The 15,189-nt window shown below is 38.6% G+C and overlaps 1 protein-coding gene across 1 annotated transcript in view; it reads right to left on the bottom strand.

The window, feature by feature from the left end:
* Positions 1-15,189, bottom strand: part of col27a1b (collagen, type XXVII, alpha 1b) — a 425,030-nt gene that overhangs the window by 196,420 nt on the left and 213,421 nt on the right. Inside the window, exon 19 of the mRNA XM_052036787.1 lies at positions 14,386-14,439. Within this exon, the coding sequence (XP_051892747.1) occupies positions 14,386-14,439 (54 nt within the window). The remainder of the gene's footprint in view (positions 1-14,385; positions 14,440-15,189) is intronic.

Raw genomic sequence — 15,189 nt, 5'->3', positions numbered from 1 at the left:
GTTTCCTTGGATTAAAAAGAGGATTGCTGAGTTGGTCCCAAGACACTTATATACAGCCCACAGAGCCTAGCTTCAGTTCAAAATTAAATTTATCTAGCACAGATGGGAGTTCCTGAACCAATTTCTCTTCAATATTAATTAAGCTAATACTGACTAGGACCATGCAACTGATACTGCAGGCAATGAATTGTACATGGGCCGTGACCAAATTCTTTTCTGAAGGTCTGGAACATAAAAATAAAGAGTGACTCAAAGAAAAAAAAGTTGGGTCTCAAAATAAAGCTTAAAAAGTTGCTTAGTCATATTTAACTAGAGGACTAGTAAGGGCTTATCTCCAGCTCTTACTTTGTCAGCTGACCAAGCATAGCACTAACCCTGCTACACATATGGATATACTTGACGTGCTTAGAATTGCAAACTCGAAGTCCTGAAACATCATCAAACTCAACATAAAAATCAGTAACTATCAAATGCTTAATTTCTAGGAACACCCCACTTCTGAAAAAATGAATACGGTTAATTTGAAGCTCAAGCCAAACTGGTAGTTGCATATAACAAACATACTGCATATCACTAAATTTATTTCAACAATTCTGTTTCCAGATCTGAAAAAAAGAACACCTTCATAACATATATACAGCAAATTAGAACAGGAGAACTTGTTCTTATTCAGTTTCTGCACGTTATTATATTTCTAGGATTCAGATGAATAGCTTCTAGGGTATTCATAATCTGCCCAATTGACTTTTAGATCTTAAAACTGCTCTGCTTATTGCAATCATGTACTCCACTATTATTATTTACTATTGCTTAAATGATTTTTAAAAACATTTAAATATGATTAAGGTGTTTATAAATGTTTCTGATTTTCATACATGCTTAGAAACAGTCAAAAGGCCGATAGGGTGGAGTTTCTAAATCCTTTGCCTGAGACCTAGTGACAGACCACAGACTGTGGCAGCAAAGCCTGGATATGTGAGGAAATGAAAGGATGATGCAGCTATAGGGATAGCGCAGAGGGCAAATGTGAGGCAAGGGCTGGATCAAGCACTATCTGGTCCATTATTTCAGCATTCTAATATCTGCAAAGTAAAAATGTTTCCATTTAAATGTTTTAGAGTGGGGGAAGCAAAGTAGAATTTCAATCAATGAATTTGCAAATTAATTTAATTATTTTTATGTCAGCTTGTTCATACATCTTTGCATAACATTTCAAAGTCGAATAAGAACTGCTATACTGGCTTTTCAATTTTGTGGGTTCAGTAATACAATAATCTTGTATTGATATTTTTATGTAAAAATTGTTTCTAAATGGAATGGAAGACATGGATTCCTTTATCATTGCTAACAGAAACAATGGCTCAGTAAATCACATTATTCAGAGAACAAGAGGCACACAGTATTGGAAACAGCTGCTGTTAGTCCATATCCAACATAAACATCAAATAGACCAAGGCGGACCAAAACCTGACCTAATTTTTATTTAGAATACGGAAATGTCAGGCTTTTATTATTCTATTATTATTCTACAAATGCTCCTGGTCCAACACTGCCTGGATTTTAACTTGCTCATTCTTGTATTCTAATCTCTCCATGGCCTAGCTGTTTCCACTTCAATTGCTACAATCTCTAACAACACAATAGTTTTCCAAGACGTCTGTGGTCATCAGTTTTGGCCTCTTGTGCAACTTCTTTTTTCACTCCACTATTAGTGCTAGTGCCTACAGCTGTATAACTGTTGGAACTCCATTTCTAAACCTCTCAGCCTCAATGTCCCTCTCTCCTCCTATGAATTGATCCCCAAAACCAACCACTTGATCAAGTACTTGTGTTACGGACTCAGTGAAAGTCCCTTTAAGATAGAGAGTGTGTGTGTATGTGTGTGTGGGGCGTGCTTACGTCAATAGAAGATAAAGGACGTAATGACGTTGAAGAAGAAGAAGAAGAAGAAGGAGAGAGAGAGAAGGGAGAGAGACACCAGCCTGCTTGTTTTCTCTATCGATGGATGAGAAACAATAACTGTGTTTGCCACTGAAATCCATGTATGGAAGTTGGAAGTAATCCGGTGGAGTTCACTTTGTTGCTGACCTGTAGAAGGAAACAGGTATTTGTATGTGGACGACCACGGTTCGGATGCTTTTCGGGGTGAGGAAGTCACTACCGAGTAAACACTGAAGTGTCGTTTGGGTTCCATCGTGGAACATTTGGTTTTCGTATGTACTCTCTCTATGTTTTTCTACATCTACATCTTATCTTCAGACAATGGTGGTTGTTGAAGAAGCCCTTGCTCATGTTTCACCTTATGACTTGCGGAACTGAACTTTAAGAACCATTCAGGAACTGGGAGTTTTGGACTTTGTCACACACACACACACGAAGAGTTTAGTTTTGGGGTTAACGTTCGAGGTTTAACATTCTTGAATTCTAACATACTAACATTTTTACTTTTATTTTACGTATTATCATAAGTAGTGATTAATAAAATAGTTTTTAACACTAAATCATGCTCAGTGTGTTTCTTTTGTTGCTGGTTCGTGACAAAATTGGGGGCTCGTCCGGGATAGTTCCCAAGGTTAACGAGTGTCGTCTGGGATTGTATCCCAGATTGACGAGATTTGTTCGGGATTCAATCCAAAGATTTTTGAGGGAGGTCTGATAAATTCTTTTTTAATTGGCTTGTGTGTGTGGAAACCAGCAGCAATGGATATTAAGGCATTTTTGGAGTCACCAACCCAAAAGGGATTGGAGGTGGCGAAAAAGGATGATCTGATAAAGATTGCTACAAGGCTAAACCTTACAGAAGTAAAGCAGTCTATGAGAAAGGCAGATGTTCAGAGACTGATAGCTGGCCATTATGTGGAAAAGAAAGTGTTTGAGAAGGAAGTGTTAAAACAGTTTCCTGGCAGTGAAATAGCAATTTCTGAGGCACAGGTGCAGCTGGCAAAGATAGAGGCTGAACGAGAACAAAATAAATTAGAAGCTGAACGAGAGCAAAAGAGATTAGAGGCCGAACGAGAGCAAACCCAGTTAAAGATAGAAGCTGAACGCGAGCAAACCCAGTTAAAGATAGAAGCTGAACGAGAGGAAAAGAGATTAGAGGCCGAACAAAAGCTAACTCAGATGAAGATAGAGGCTGATCTAGCAATGAAGCAGATGGAATTGAAGAGGATGGAGCTGGATAACGAGGAGAAAAAGAGGCAGCATGAGTTACAAATGAAGCGTAGGAGTTCGGAATCTGATTCTGATGATGGTTTTTCAGCCAGCAGGGAGGTTCGATTAGTCCCTCCTTTTGAAGAAGATCAGGTTGATCAGTATTTCCAACATTTTGAAAAGGTTGCTGTGAGTTCAAACTGGCCAAGGAAAGGATGGGCTCTTATGGTACAGAGTGTGATTAAAGGTAAAGCTCAAAAAGCTTATTCTGCTTTGTCTGTTGAGGATGCAGCTGATTATACCAAGGTAAAACAAGCTATATTGAAGGCCTATGAATTGGTCCCTGAGGCTTATAGACAAAAATTCAGAGACTTGAGGAAATCTGCAGATCAGACTTATATGGAATTTGCCAATGGAAAGAGAATATGTTTTGAACGATGGTGCCTGGCTAAAAATGTAGATGGGGATTATGATAAATTGACAGAATTGATACTAGTGGAAGACTTTAAAAGATGTGTTCCAGCTGAATTAACAACATATTTAAATGAAAAGGCAGTGGAAACTTTACAAGAAACTGCTAGGTTGGCAGATGATTATGCTTTAACCCATAAATCCAAATGGGGACAACCTAAAACCTTTCAAAAGAGTTACAAAGACAATCCAGGTAAACCAGAGATTAAATTGGGAGGTAATCAAAAAGGAAAAGATGAAAAGAAGCCAGGGCTGGAGAAACCTGTTGAGCGTACTTGTTATTACTGTAGGAAACCTGGCCACGTGATATCTAATTGTGCCCTTTTGAAGAAAAAGAAGGAAGCTGGGCCCAATGCTTGCTTTCAGGCAATTAAAAATCAAAAAGGTTTAGGAGATGCTGTTAAAGATCAGTCCTTGCAAGAGGGAAAAGCGGAAAAGTTGGAGGAGGTGAGAAAGGAATTCCGTTCGTATGTATCAGAGGGTTTTGTTTCACTGAATGATGAGTCACCCCAGGTGCCAGTGAAAATTCTTAGAGATACTGGGGCTAGTCAATCTCTCTTGCTGGACAGTGTTTTAAATTTTGGTGAAGAAAGTGACACTGGTGAAGTAAATCTAGTACGAGGCGTTACAGGTGAGACCATGTCTGTCCCTTTTCACAGGGTGATTTTAAAGTCAAAGTTCGTAGAAGGACCAGTCGAGATAGGGATAAGACCTAGTTTGCCAGTGGAAGGAGTTTCTTTGTTATTGGGAAATGACCTTGCAAATGGAGAAAGTGATCCTGTGGTACGGTTAACAACCAAACCAAGGATTGATGAGTCTGAGGATGATCCAGATGTTTACCCATCATGTGCGGTGACTCGAGCTAGAGCTAAAGAATTAGCCAAGACAGACAGTCCGGTGCAGTCTGATGTAGTTCCTTGTGACAGTCCTAAACAGGAAGAAAATTTTGATGCCTTATCTGAGACTTTTCTGTCTTCACTGGAGGATCAACATCCTTACAGTGAGCCTGAATTTAAAGATTTGTCTTTGTCGAGGAAGGATTTTATGGTGGAACAGACAAAGGACCCTGAGTTGACAGAATTGAAAGAAAAAGCTCTCTCATGTGAGGAGATTGAAAAGGTGCCAACTGGATACTATGTCAAAAATGGAGTGTTAATGAGGAAATGGAGACCTCCTCATGTTCCTGTTACTGAGGAATGGGAAACATGTATCTGTACTAATCTGATAGTCTGTAGTTGTGTAGCATGATAATTATTAACATTACTAACTATGCGCGGTTAAAATTTTCTTGGGAAAATTTTTTTTTTAGGTGGGAGGTGTTACGGACTCAGTGAAAGTCCCTTTAAGATAGAGAGTGTGTGTGTATGTGTGTGTGGGGCGTGCTTACGTCAATAGAAGATAAAGGACGTAATGACGTTGAAGAAGAAGAAGAAGAAGAAGAAGGAGAGAGAGAGAAGGGAGAGAGACACCAGCCTGCTTGTTTTCTCTATCGATGGATGAGAAACAATAACTGTGTTTGCTACTGAAATCCATGTATGGAAGTTGGAAGTAATCCGGTGGAGTTCACTTTGTTGCTGACCTGTAGAAGGAAACAGGTATTTGTATGTGGACGACCACGGTTCGGATGCTTTTCGGGGTGAGGAAGTCACTACCGAGTAAACACTGAAGTGTCGTTTGGGTTCCATCGTGGAACATTTGGTTTTCGTATGTACTCTCTCTATGTTTTTCTACATCTACATCTTATCTTCAGACAACGGTGGTTGTTGAAGAAGCCCTTGCTCATGTTTCACCTTATGACTTGCGGAACTGAACTTTAAGAACCATTCAGGAACTGGGAGTTTTGGACTTTGTCACACACACACACACGAAGAGTTTAGTTTTGGGGTTAACGTTCGAGGTTTAACATTCTTGAATTCTAACATACTAACATTTTTACTTTTATTTTACGTATTATCATAAGTAGTGATTAATAAAATAGTTTTTAACACTAAATCATGCTCAGTGTGTTTCTTTTGTTGCTGGTTCGTGACACTTGGTCATTGGTTCCTTCTCTTAAGTATCTCTTTACATGACTCATTCAAATTTTACCTGATAAAGCTCTTACAAAATGCATTATGATATATTACTACCTGTTAAGTAATCTGTCATTTTCATTATGTAAAGTACAATGCAAATCCAAAATGCATGTAGGCAATTTGAGAGCCACAAAGATATGTATAATAGCAAGACCAAAAACAGAATCTTTTCATGACACTGACATAATACGAATGTGACACAGTATCATAAAAAAAATTACAAAACAAAGAAAACCATTTGGCCCATCATCTGTGCTGGTCCATTAAGAGTTATTTAACCTAATCTTCCTTTCTAGTATATAATCTATAACCCTGCAGGTCATGCCTCTTTAAGTACATCCAAGAGGTTTTTAAATGGGAAGAGGCTTTCTGCCACCACCACCCTTTCAGGTGGTGAGTTCCAGACCTCCCCCATCCCTGAGTGAAAATTGTTTTCCTCATCGCCCATCTAATCCTTCTACTGATTATTTTAAATCTCTGTCCCCAGGTTTTGACCCCTTTGCTATGGGAAGTTGATCCTTCATGTAGATCCATGAACATTTTATACACCACAATTAAATCTTCTCTAAGTCACCTCTGTTCCAAAGAAAACATCCCCAGCCTATCCAGTCTTTCCTCATAGTTAAAATATTCCAATTATGGAAACTTTCTTATTAATTTCCTCTGTACTCCCTCCCGTGCAATCACATCTTTCCTATAATTTGGTGACCAAAACTCTAAGAAGAACTCAAACTGTGATCTAATCAGTGTTGTAAATAATTGTGTTAATTAAGAGCAGGGATTAGCCACTTGGCCCTTTGAACCTGCTAGTACATTCAATAGGATCATGATGATCTGATTATAACCAGTCCTCATTGAGGGGTTAGCGTTGGAAAGGGTGTCAACAAGTTCCTGGGCGTCAACATCTCAGAAGATCTATCTTGGGCCCAACACATTGTTACAATCACAGAGAAGGCACACCAGCAGCTCTACTTCATTAGGAGTTTGAGGAGATTTGGTATGTCACCAAAGACTCTTGCAAATTTCTACAGATGTACGGTGGAGAGCATTCTGACTGGTTGCATCACCGCCTGGTATTGAGGCTCCAATGTGCAGGATCAAAAGAGGTCACAGAGGGTTGTAGACTCAGCCAGCTCCATCACAGGCACAACCCTCCCCACCAACGAGGACAACTTCAAGAGGTGGTGCCTCAAGAAGGCAGCATCCATCATTAATGATCCTAACCACTGTCTTGCACTGTAGTGCTGCCACAAAACAACAAATTTCACAACGTATGTCAGTGATAATAAACCTGATTCTGAACTTCATCATAATGTTCCAGCTGACCGCCCAATAACCTTCCACCCTCTTGCTTATTGAGATTCAATTTGCCACTATCTTAAAAATTTTCAAAGATCCTGTTTCCACCAGCCTCTGGGGAAGAAAATTACAAGGACTCACTGAGAGAAAAAATCCACCTCACTTCTGTCTTAAAGGGGTGACCCCAGGTTCTAGATTGTCCCACAAAAGGAAACATCCTCTCTACATCCACCCTGCCAAGATCCTGCAGGTTTTATTTGTTTCAAGCTGATTACTTCTCATACTTTTTGACTTCAGCAATTAAATACCTAGCCTGTCCAACTTTTCCTCACAAGATAAACCACCCATTCCAAGTATCAGCTAGTAAACCTTCTGTGAACTGCTTCCAACTCATTTTACATCCTTCCTTAAATAAATAGACCATTGGTGTTAGCAGTACTCCAGATGTGGTCTCCTCAGTACCTCATCTGAAGTGTTATCTCTCTACTTTTGTATTCAATTCCCCTAACAATAAACGATAACACTTTGTTAGCTTTCCAAAATATTTGCAATAGCTACTGACTAGCATTTAGTGAATCTATGCACCAGGAGAGTCATGGCCCAACGTATTTCGGAGTTCTGCAATCTCACGCCATTTAGATAATTTTTAAATTATTTTTTTCCTGCAAAATGGACAATTTCATATGTTTCTAGATTATATCAGATTTTTGTTCACTCACTTAACACATCTATATTTCTTTGTAGTCTTATTATATCCTCTTCACGACTTACTTTCTTACCTATCTTTATGTCAACAACAAATTCAACAATCATATCTTTGGTGCCTTCATCCAAGTCAATTATATAGACTTATACAAGTTGAGGCCCCACTACCATTCCCTGTGAGACACCACTCAATACATCTTGCTAAACACCGAAAGACCTTTTTATTCCTACTCTCCATTTTCTTTCCAACCAGCCAATTTTCTATAATGCCATACACTATCAGTGACACCATGAATTTTTATTATTCAAATAACCTTTGAATAAGGAATCATACTCCTTCTGGAAATCTTAATACAGAGGTTTTCCTTTATCTACAGTGCATGTTACCTCTTCAAAGAACGTAAATAAATTAATTAGATTAGTCAAATATGATACCCTTTTCACAAAACCATGTTGACTTCACCTAATTAACTCCATTGATTTTTTTAAAATTCTAGCATAACCGCTTTTATTCTATGCCTCAGCTAATAAAGGAAGGCATCTCATTAGCATTTTTAACTGGCTGTATCTTTTAAGGATCTGCAAGATCCCCTTGATCCTCCACGCTACTCAATATCCTCCCATTTATTGTGTAGTCCCTTTCCTAGTTGCACATCTCTATTTGATTAACCTTTAGCAAAAATTGATACACCCCAAGTTCTGTCGTATTGCATTTGTGCAGTTAGGTAAAATTATTATTGGTCTTGATATTGATTTTTTTCAACCCTGCATTTTCTACTGTGTCTCTTAACTGGCCTTTCACTAAATTGGTCTCAACCATAAATATTTTGTATCTGATGACTAATACAAAGTACATTTGAGCATCAATTTGCTTTCGGTTCACTTATCAAAATGTTGTGGCTTCCAATCTGGTGCTCATGTGCACTGTTTCCTCCTCCCCAACTGTATAATCAAGGCCAATAACTCACCATTTGAGTTCCAAATTGAGAACATATGCACTACAGCTTCCAGTTCACATACAAGCATAGAAAGAGGGGATTTTTTTTAAAGCATTTATTCTTTTATTGTTTGCCTTGACCAAAGCATATGTGTACAAACTGTTTATAATTTCATGGTGGAATTGAATGTTTTCCATTATTAGTTCTGTTTGAATGAAGGGTCCTTTTGATTACAACTACTATTTATTATTTAGCATTGTGGTACCATATTGCACTGTTTTCATTCATTAATATGGTCCTTGTTGAATGCAAGCTACAAATGCAGAAACAGTAAGAAAAAATGATTGGCAACTCCTGACTCAGTGATTCTCCTTCCTAAAACAAGTGACTACCCTAGTTCAGTAACCCTACAACCAACCCACAACAGACCTGTCCAGTTCTTGGTCAGGAATGGGCCCCTGGTCCAACAATCAGAGGCCCAACTATCACTGGTTAATGACTGACTAACACACTAATAAAGGTTTAAGTACTGAACTTGAAGGGGATATACCTTGGAAGGTTTAATCAGGAGATACTTGCATGAAGTTACTCATAGTCACTTGAGAATAGAAGACTGAGGGGTAATCTATTCAAAACATACAAAATTATCTTAGAGTTCATCAGGGTAGAGAAAGAGAATCTATGTTCTCTGGTGGGGCATTCCAGAGAAAAAAATGATTGCTGACTTAATTAGAACTTTCAAAACTGAAGACAATAGAAATATATCCAAGGACGTGAAGCAAAGACAAGCAAATGCAATTGAAATACAGACTGGCAGTGATGAAGATAAATGATGGGACTAACTGAATGAGCTGCCTTATCCTATAAGCCACTGAATAACAATTTACATTGTTGCAATTAGAAACTTTAACATACCGAAAAGTAGACATGGTGAAGATATCTCATCTAAAGCTTATCTCAGAGTCAAATACAACAACCAGGTTGAGTCTAATCTAGTTTAATTTCAGATAAACAGCAGGGATAAAATTGGAGTCAGCCAATTAGAAACAGAGTTTGTAGCAAGTAATGATTACACTATTTTTAATCTTTTCAGTATTTTAAAGAAATTTCTGTTGAATACCAGTATGTTGTACAAGCAACCAAACAATTTCAAGGCAGTGGAGGGTCAAGAAAGGGGGGAGTGAGTTATCTTTTACATAGGTCACCCTATTATTTTGCTGTCAATTAATATTTTTCATTGAAAAATAAAGCAGTTTTATTATTCTTCATTCAAAATATTTTTCACTTTGTACATTTTCAACAGATATTTTCCAGTAGGGGGAGCAGCTACCTGAGAGCATATTTCAAAAGCCTTGTCCATTTTTCCTATTTCTTGCTCACTAGTTTCAAAATTGAAGGCTATCAACTGTTAATTGATTTATGATCTCCAGGATGTTGATGATGGGGACTTAGCTATGGTGATCCCATTGAATGTCTATGGTAGGTAGTTAAGCTCTCTTTTTGGAAATGGCCATTGTGTGGCACGAATGTTACTTGCCACTTGTCAACCCATACCTGAATGTTGTCTATATCTTGCTGCATACAGGCATGGAATGCTTCATTTGCTGAGGAGCTGTGAGTGGAAGTGAACTCTGAGTAACTTTCCCACTTCTAACCATATAATGGAGTGAAGGTAATAAATGAAACAGCTGAACATGATTAGGGCTAGGACACTGCCCTGTGGAACTTGTGTAGTGATGTTTTATTTTGAGGCTCATATGATTGAGCTCCAACAACCTCAAGTACCTTCCTTTGTATGAGATACGTTTCCAAACATTTTTCTTTCAGTTCAGTTTTACCAGGACTCCTTGATGCCACTGTTGGTTAAATGCTGTCTTGGTTAAGGGCAGTCATTCTCACCTCACCTCTGAAATTCTATTCCTTGGTCTATGTCATGAGGTCTGATGCTGAATGGTTGAGGAGAAATCCAAAGTAGGTGTTGCTGAGCAGGATATTGGCAAGTACGTGCAACATTCCATCTAAACAGGACAACACATTCCATCACTCCGCTGATGATTGAACATTAATTAGATTGATGCTGTTTTTTGTGGATGGTACATAAAGGGGAATTTTCTACATCATTGGGTAGACGTTAATATTGTAACTGTAATGGAATAGCTTGGCTGGAGGTCCAATTTGTTCTGGAACATGGGTCTTCACTGTTGCCGCCAGATATTATTTAGTCCTATAGCCTTAGCTGTATCTAGCATTCACAAATGTTTTTGATATCACATAGAGGGAATTAACTTGTCTGAAGACAGCCTTTTATGACGATGGGGATCTCAGGAGGAAACCAAGATGGATGATTCATGGCACCTCTAGCCGTACAAGATTGTGAATGTTTCACCCTTTCCTTTAGCAGTTACATGCAGGAACCTGCAATTACTCAGGATGGAAATGTTCTTGAAGCAGCCTCCTCCCATTAACTGTTTAATTGTCCATCATTATTCACAACTAGATATGGTAGGGCTGTAGAACTTTGTAATTTTCTGATTGTTTCTTATTTTAAATTTACCTTATTTTCCTTTCCCCTTTTTAGAGTTTTCTTCACTTTGCGCCTCCACAAATATCAATCAGGAGAGCGATTTAAAAAAATAGATTCAAAAACAAATTGATAATGAGATCGTCCACACCTACAAATAGCAAGAGCTGGACAACACCCAATCTTGGGGTGATATGTGGCAAGTAACTTTTCCACCACACAAAATCAGGCAACGACAATCAACAAGAAAGAGAATATTGGCTAGCTCCTTAAGATTAAGTGCCACTAGTCGCTCACCTCCATCAACATCTTCAGTGCCACAGCAGAATGCTTTCTTCAGCGGCACTTCCTAAACCTGCAACTTTTATTGCATAGGAAGATAAGTACCTTCATCCTCAAGCTCCCTTCCAAGTCTGATGACATTCTGGCATAACTGGACATCTATCACCATTAATTCATTGTTACTGGGGCTGAAAAGCTAACAATACCTACATCCTGAGAAAGAAGGAGAAGAATCAAGCAAAGAGCCATTTCCTTAGGAAGTAATTCAAGGATGAACTGGATAACCATTTCTCCTTCTCAAAGAGTTTTGGTAACAATGTTAAGATGTCTAATGAATAACAGAATTCTTTAGATACGAAATTTAACTTGGCAGGACATGAAAGCTGGCCACTTTATATGGCTACACACTGAGTTCTATTGAATTTAATGGAACTGAATATTAAATGGGTCATATAACAAGCAGAGAGCAATCAAACAGTTTTGCTGAATGCCAAATCAAATTTCATCCTCTTGTACTCAGTGGAATAACTTAAAATAATAATTGCTGCAGAAGATGGTTGGTTGGGAGAACCAGGAGAAATTTGCTGTCCTCTGTCAAAATTGTTACATGAGAATTTATCTTTATTCAGGTAGGATTATTGTTTAATGGTTCACATGAATGAGTAAATCTCTGACAATGTAGCATTCCTTCCAGACAGTACGGAGAGTCAGCTGTTATAAGTTCTTGGGAATACATATAGCAGATGACCTGTCCTGGTCAACCAACACCTCCTCCCTCGCCAAGAAGGCACAGCAGCGTCTCCACTTTTTACGGCGGCTGAAAAGAGCAAACCTGCCCTCCCCCACCCTCAGCACATTCTACAGGGGTACTATTGAGAGTGTTCTGACCAGCTGCATCTCTGCCTGGTATGGTAACTGTAACACCTCAGACCGCAAGACTCTGCAGAGAATTGCGAGTACAGCTGGAAAGAACATTGGAGTACCTCTTCCCTCCATCCTGGATATCTACAACACACGATGCACACACAAGGTCTGCAGAATCATAGATGACCCTCCTCATCCCTCCCACGACCTATTTGTCCCACTGCTGTCTGGCAAGCGGTACCAGAGCATCTGGGCCAGAACTGCTAGACTGTACAACAGTGTTTTTTCCCCCCAGGCTGTCAGGCTCCTGAATACCCTGGAAGCAGTTTCAGACAAGTGCCGTGTCAAAAGCCCTGGTTTGCACAACGGCGTATAAAAGCTTTGGCTGCTGCTGAACATATTTATACATTTAGTGCAACACACTGAGTTCTGTATTTTCTTCGTCCAACTCGGTTTTGCACTAACCTTGCACTAATTTTATATTCTGTATATACCGTTTTTTGCACTATTTGTACTTGCACAATGTTTTTGTCTACGTTTATTGTATGTCCTCTGTTGTGAGAGTCTGGGGGAAACGACATTTCATTCCTCCATGTGTATTTATAGCATATGGGTGAATGACAATAAAGTATAATTTGAATTTGAAATGTCCGCGTAGATTATATGCTGAAGGATACAAGCAAGACAACTATCAGCCCTGTAGTATATGAATCTCGTACAACCCACTTTGCTTCAGGATCACTCCCAAGATCGCTTTTCTTTTCCACAAACACCTTCCCAGACCAGCAAAGGAGATAGAACCCCTGCCCTTTTATTTCCTCCTTTCCTACCGTTCTTGTCAAACAGCTTGTACTTCCTGCAGGGTCTCAACTCAAAATGTTAAGTTGCAACATTTGCCTCCACAGATGCTGCTTGATCCAATGAGTTCTTCCAGTATTCTGTATTTTTGTACTTAGTTGAATTTATTTTCCTGTATTTTTTGTTTGGTACATGGACTCTTCTAAGTTGGACAGGACCTCCACATCTCTTTCTTTCTGTTCATTTGAGAACTGGCCATTTTTACCTTCCATCCATTTTTTCCTTTTGCTTTTTGTGTAGTCAGATTATACATTACACAGACTAGGCAATATTAGCAACGCATTACAAAGCAGCTTAATCTTAACTTCCTCGATATTTCACCCTATTAGTGAAATTCCCCTTTGTTCCACCCATTGCCCCACCCCCCACCTTCATGGTACTTTGCCTAATTTGTTTCTCTCTTTCTCACTTCTAGTGAAGGGTCTCAGATGTGAAATGCTAATTGCTGAAGGGCCTGTTTCCATGCTGTAGAACTTTATATTTAAAAAAAATCAGTAAGGACTGCCAGTGTGGAGCAACTAAATGTGGATAATTGAGAAGCCAACCCTGAAAGAGCAAATTTCCTGCAGAATTACAGGATTGGAGGAGCTCACATTTATAAGGAGCAATGTGACCATAGAGAATTTGAAACCAAGGGTAAGAATTTGAAAAGCAATACACTATATAAACACAAGTCAGTGTAGGTTAGCAAGTACATGGCCAATAAGCAGCAGGACATTGCAAGTCAGAATATGAGCAGCAGAATTTTGGATGACATTGAGTTTCTGGACGGTAGGACAAGGGAGGGCAGCCAACCCCTGAGAAAATAAAGGCAAGAATGTGGGTTTCAGCAGAAGATGCATAGATTAGAGTGATTTTACAAGGGTGGAAATAGATGGTTTTTGTCATGGTTCAGCCATGTGGACAGATGTTCATCTCAGGGTGAAATAAAACATGAAGGTTGTAAATCAAATAATTCCACTTCATTTTAGGCAGATCTCAGGGACTTGGTCGCAAAGGAACATAGTTTGTAAAAAAAAATGATTTCAATCCTCCCAGTATTTAGTCAGTGAAAATTTCTGATGGTCAAGTACCATATGCGAGATAAGCAGTTTGACAATATAGAATCAGTGGAGGGATCAAGACAGATCATGATGATTTTGAGCAGTGTGCAGTCAGCATAAACGTGAACTTTTATTTGGAATCTTACAAGGAATCTTTAATGATATATCTTTAAGCTTACCTCAAGGCCAGGGGGTCCTGGTATTCCAATTGGACCTTTGTCACCAATTTTTCCCTGAAAAGTTAATGTAAATAACAAATCAAATAAGTGCATCAATATATATTTCAGCTGAAACTAACCAATAATTTGTGGTTATAACAATTTCTTTGCCTTTGTTCCCTATGCTTCTGTTTTTAGAGACAAAGGGTCTTTGAGCCATTAATTGTTGGTCTTTCCACAGATACTGCCTGGTCTGCTGAGTGTTTCCAATGTTTTCTGTCTTTATTTTGTAATATTTTAATGTATTTTTCAGCAAAACTACCTGGCAAGAATTTTAACCTCACACTAACTCAACTGATGTATCTTTATTCTGTTGGAAAAGGCTACAAACACAGCAGCTTATGAAGATGGCTGAATTACTGACAGCAGAAATCTTGAAGTTACTGTCACTTCCAAGGTGTGATGATAGCAAACAGCAATAGCTTCATCATTAATAGAATTGTAAAATCTGGGCCATTTACAAGTTCACTTTGTCCACAGGCATCAACTATAGTAGGTATGTGCTGAGCACAATAGAATTTTAAATATATAGAGACTCTCCAGCATGGTTTAAATTTTGTGAAGGATCAGAATTACAGAATAAATGCAATTGATCTTTACATCCAAGAGAGAAATACCTGACACATTGTGGAACAGCAAGAAAAATGTATGTTTAAAATGAACAAAACTCCAATGCAAAGATTAATATTATAATTAATGAAGTAAATACATAAAACTGGAATATACCACTAATCCGCTTTGCATTGCTCTGAAGAGCACTGATTT

The sequence above is a fragment of the Pristis pectinata genome, chromosome 23 (genome assembly GCF_009764475.1).
Source record: "Pristis pectinata isolate sPriPec2 chromosome 23, sPriPec2.1.pri, whole genome shotgun sequence".
Lineage (NCBI taxonomy): Eukaryota > Metazoa > Chordata > Chondrichthyes > Rhinopristiformes > Pristidae > Pristis > Pristis pectinata.
Note: the sequence above shows the minus strand (reverse complement) of the source record. Positions and strands in the feature narration are given on the sequence as shown.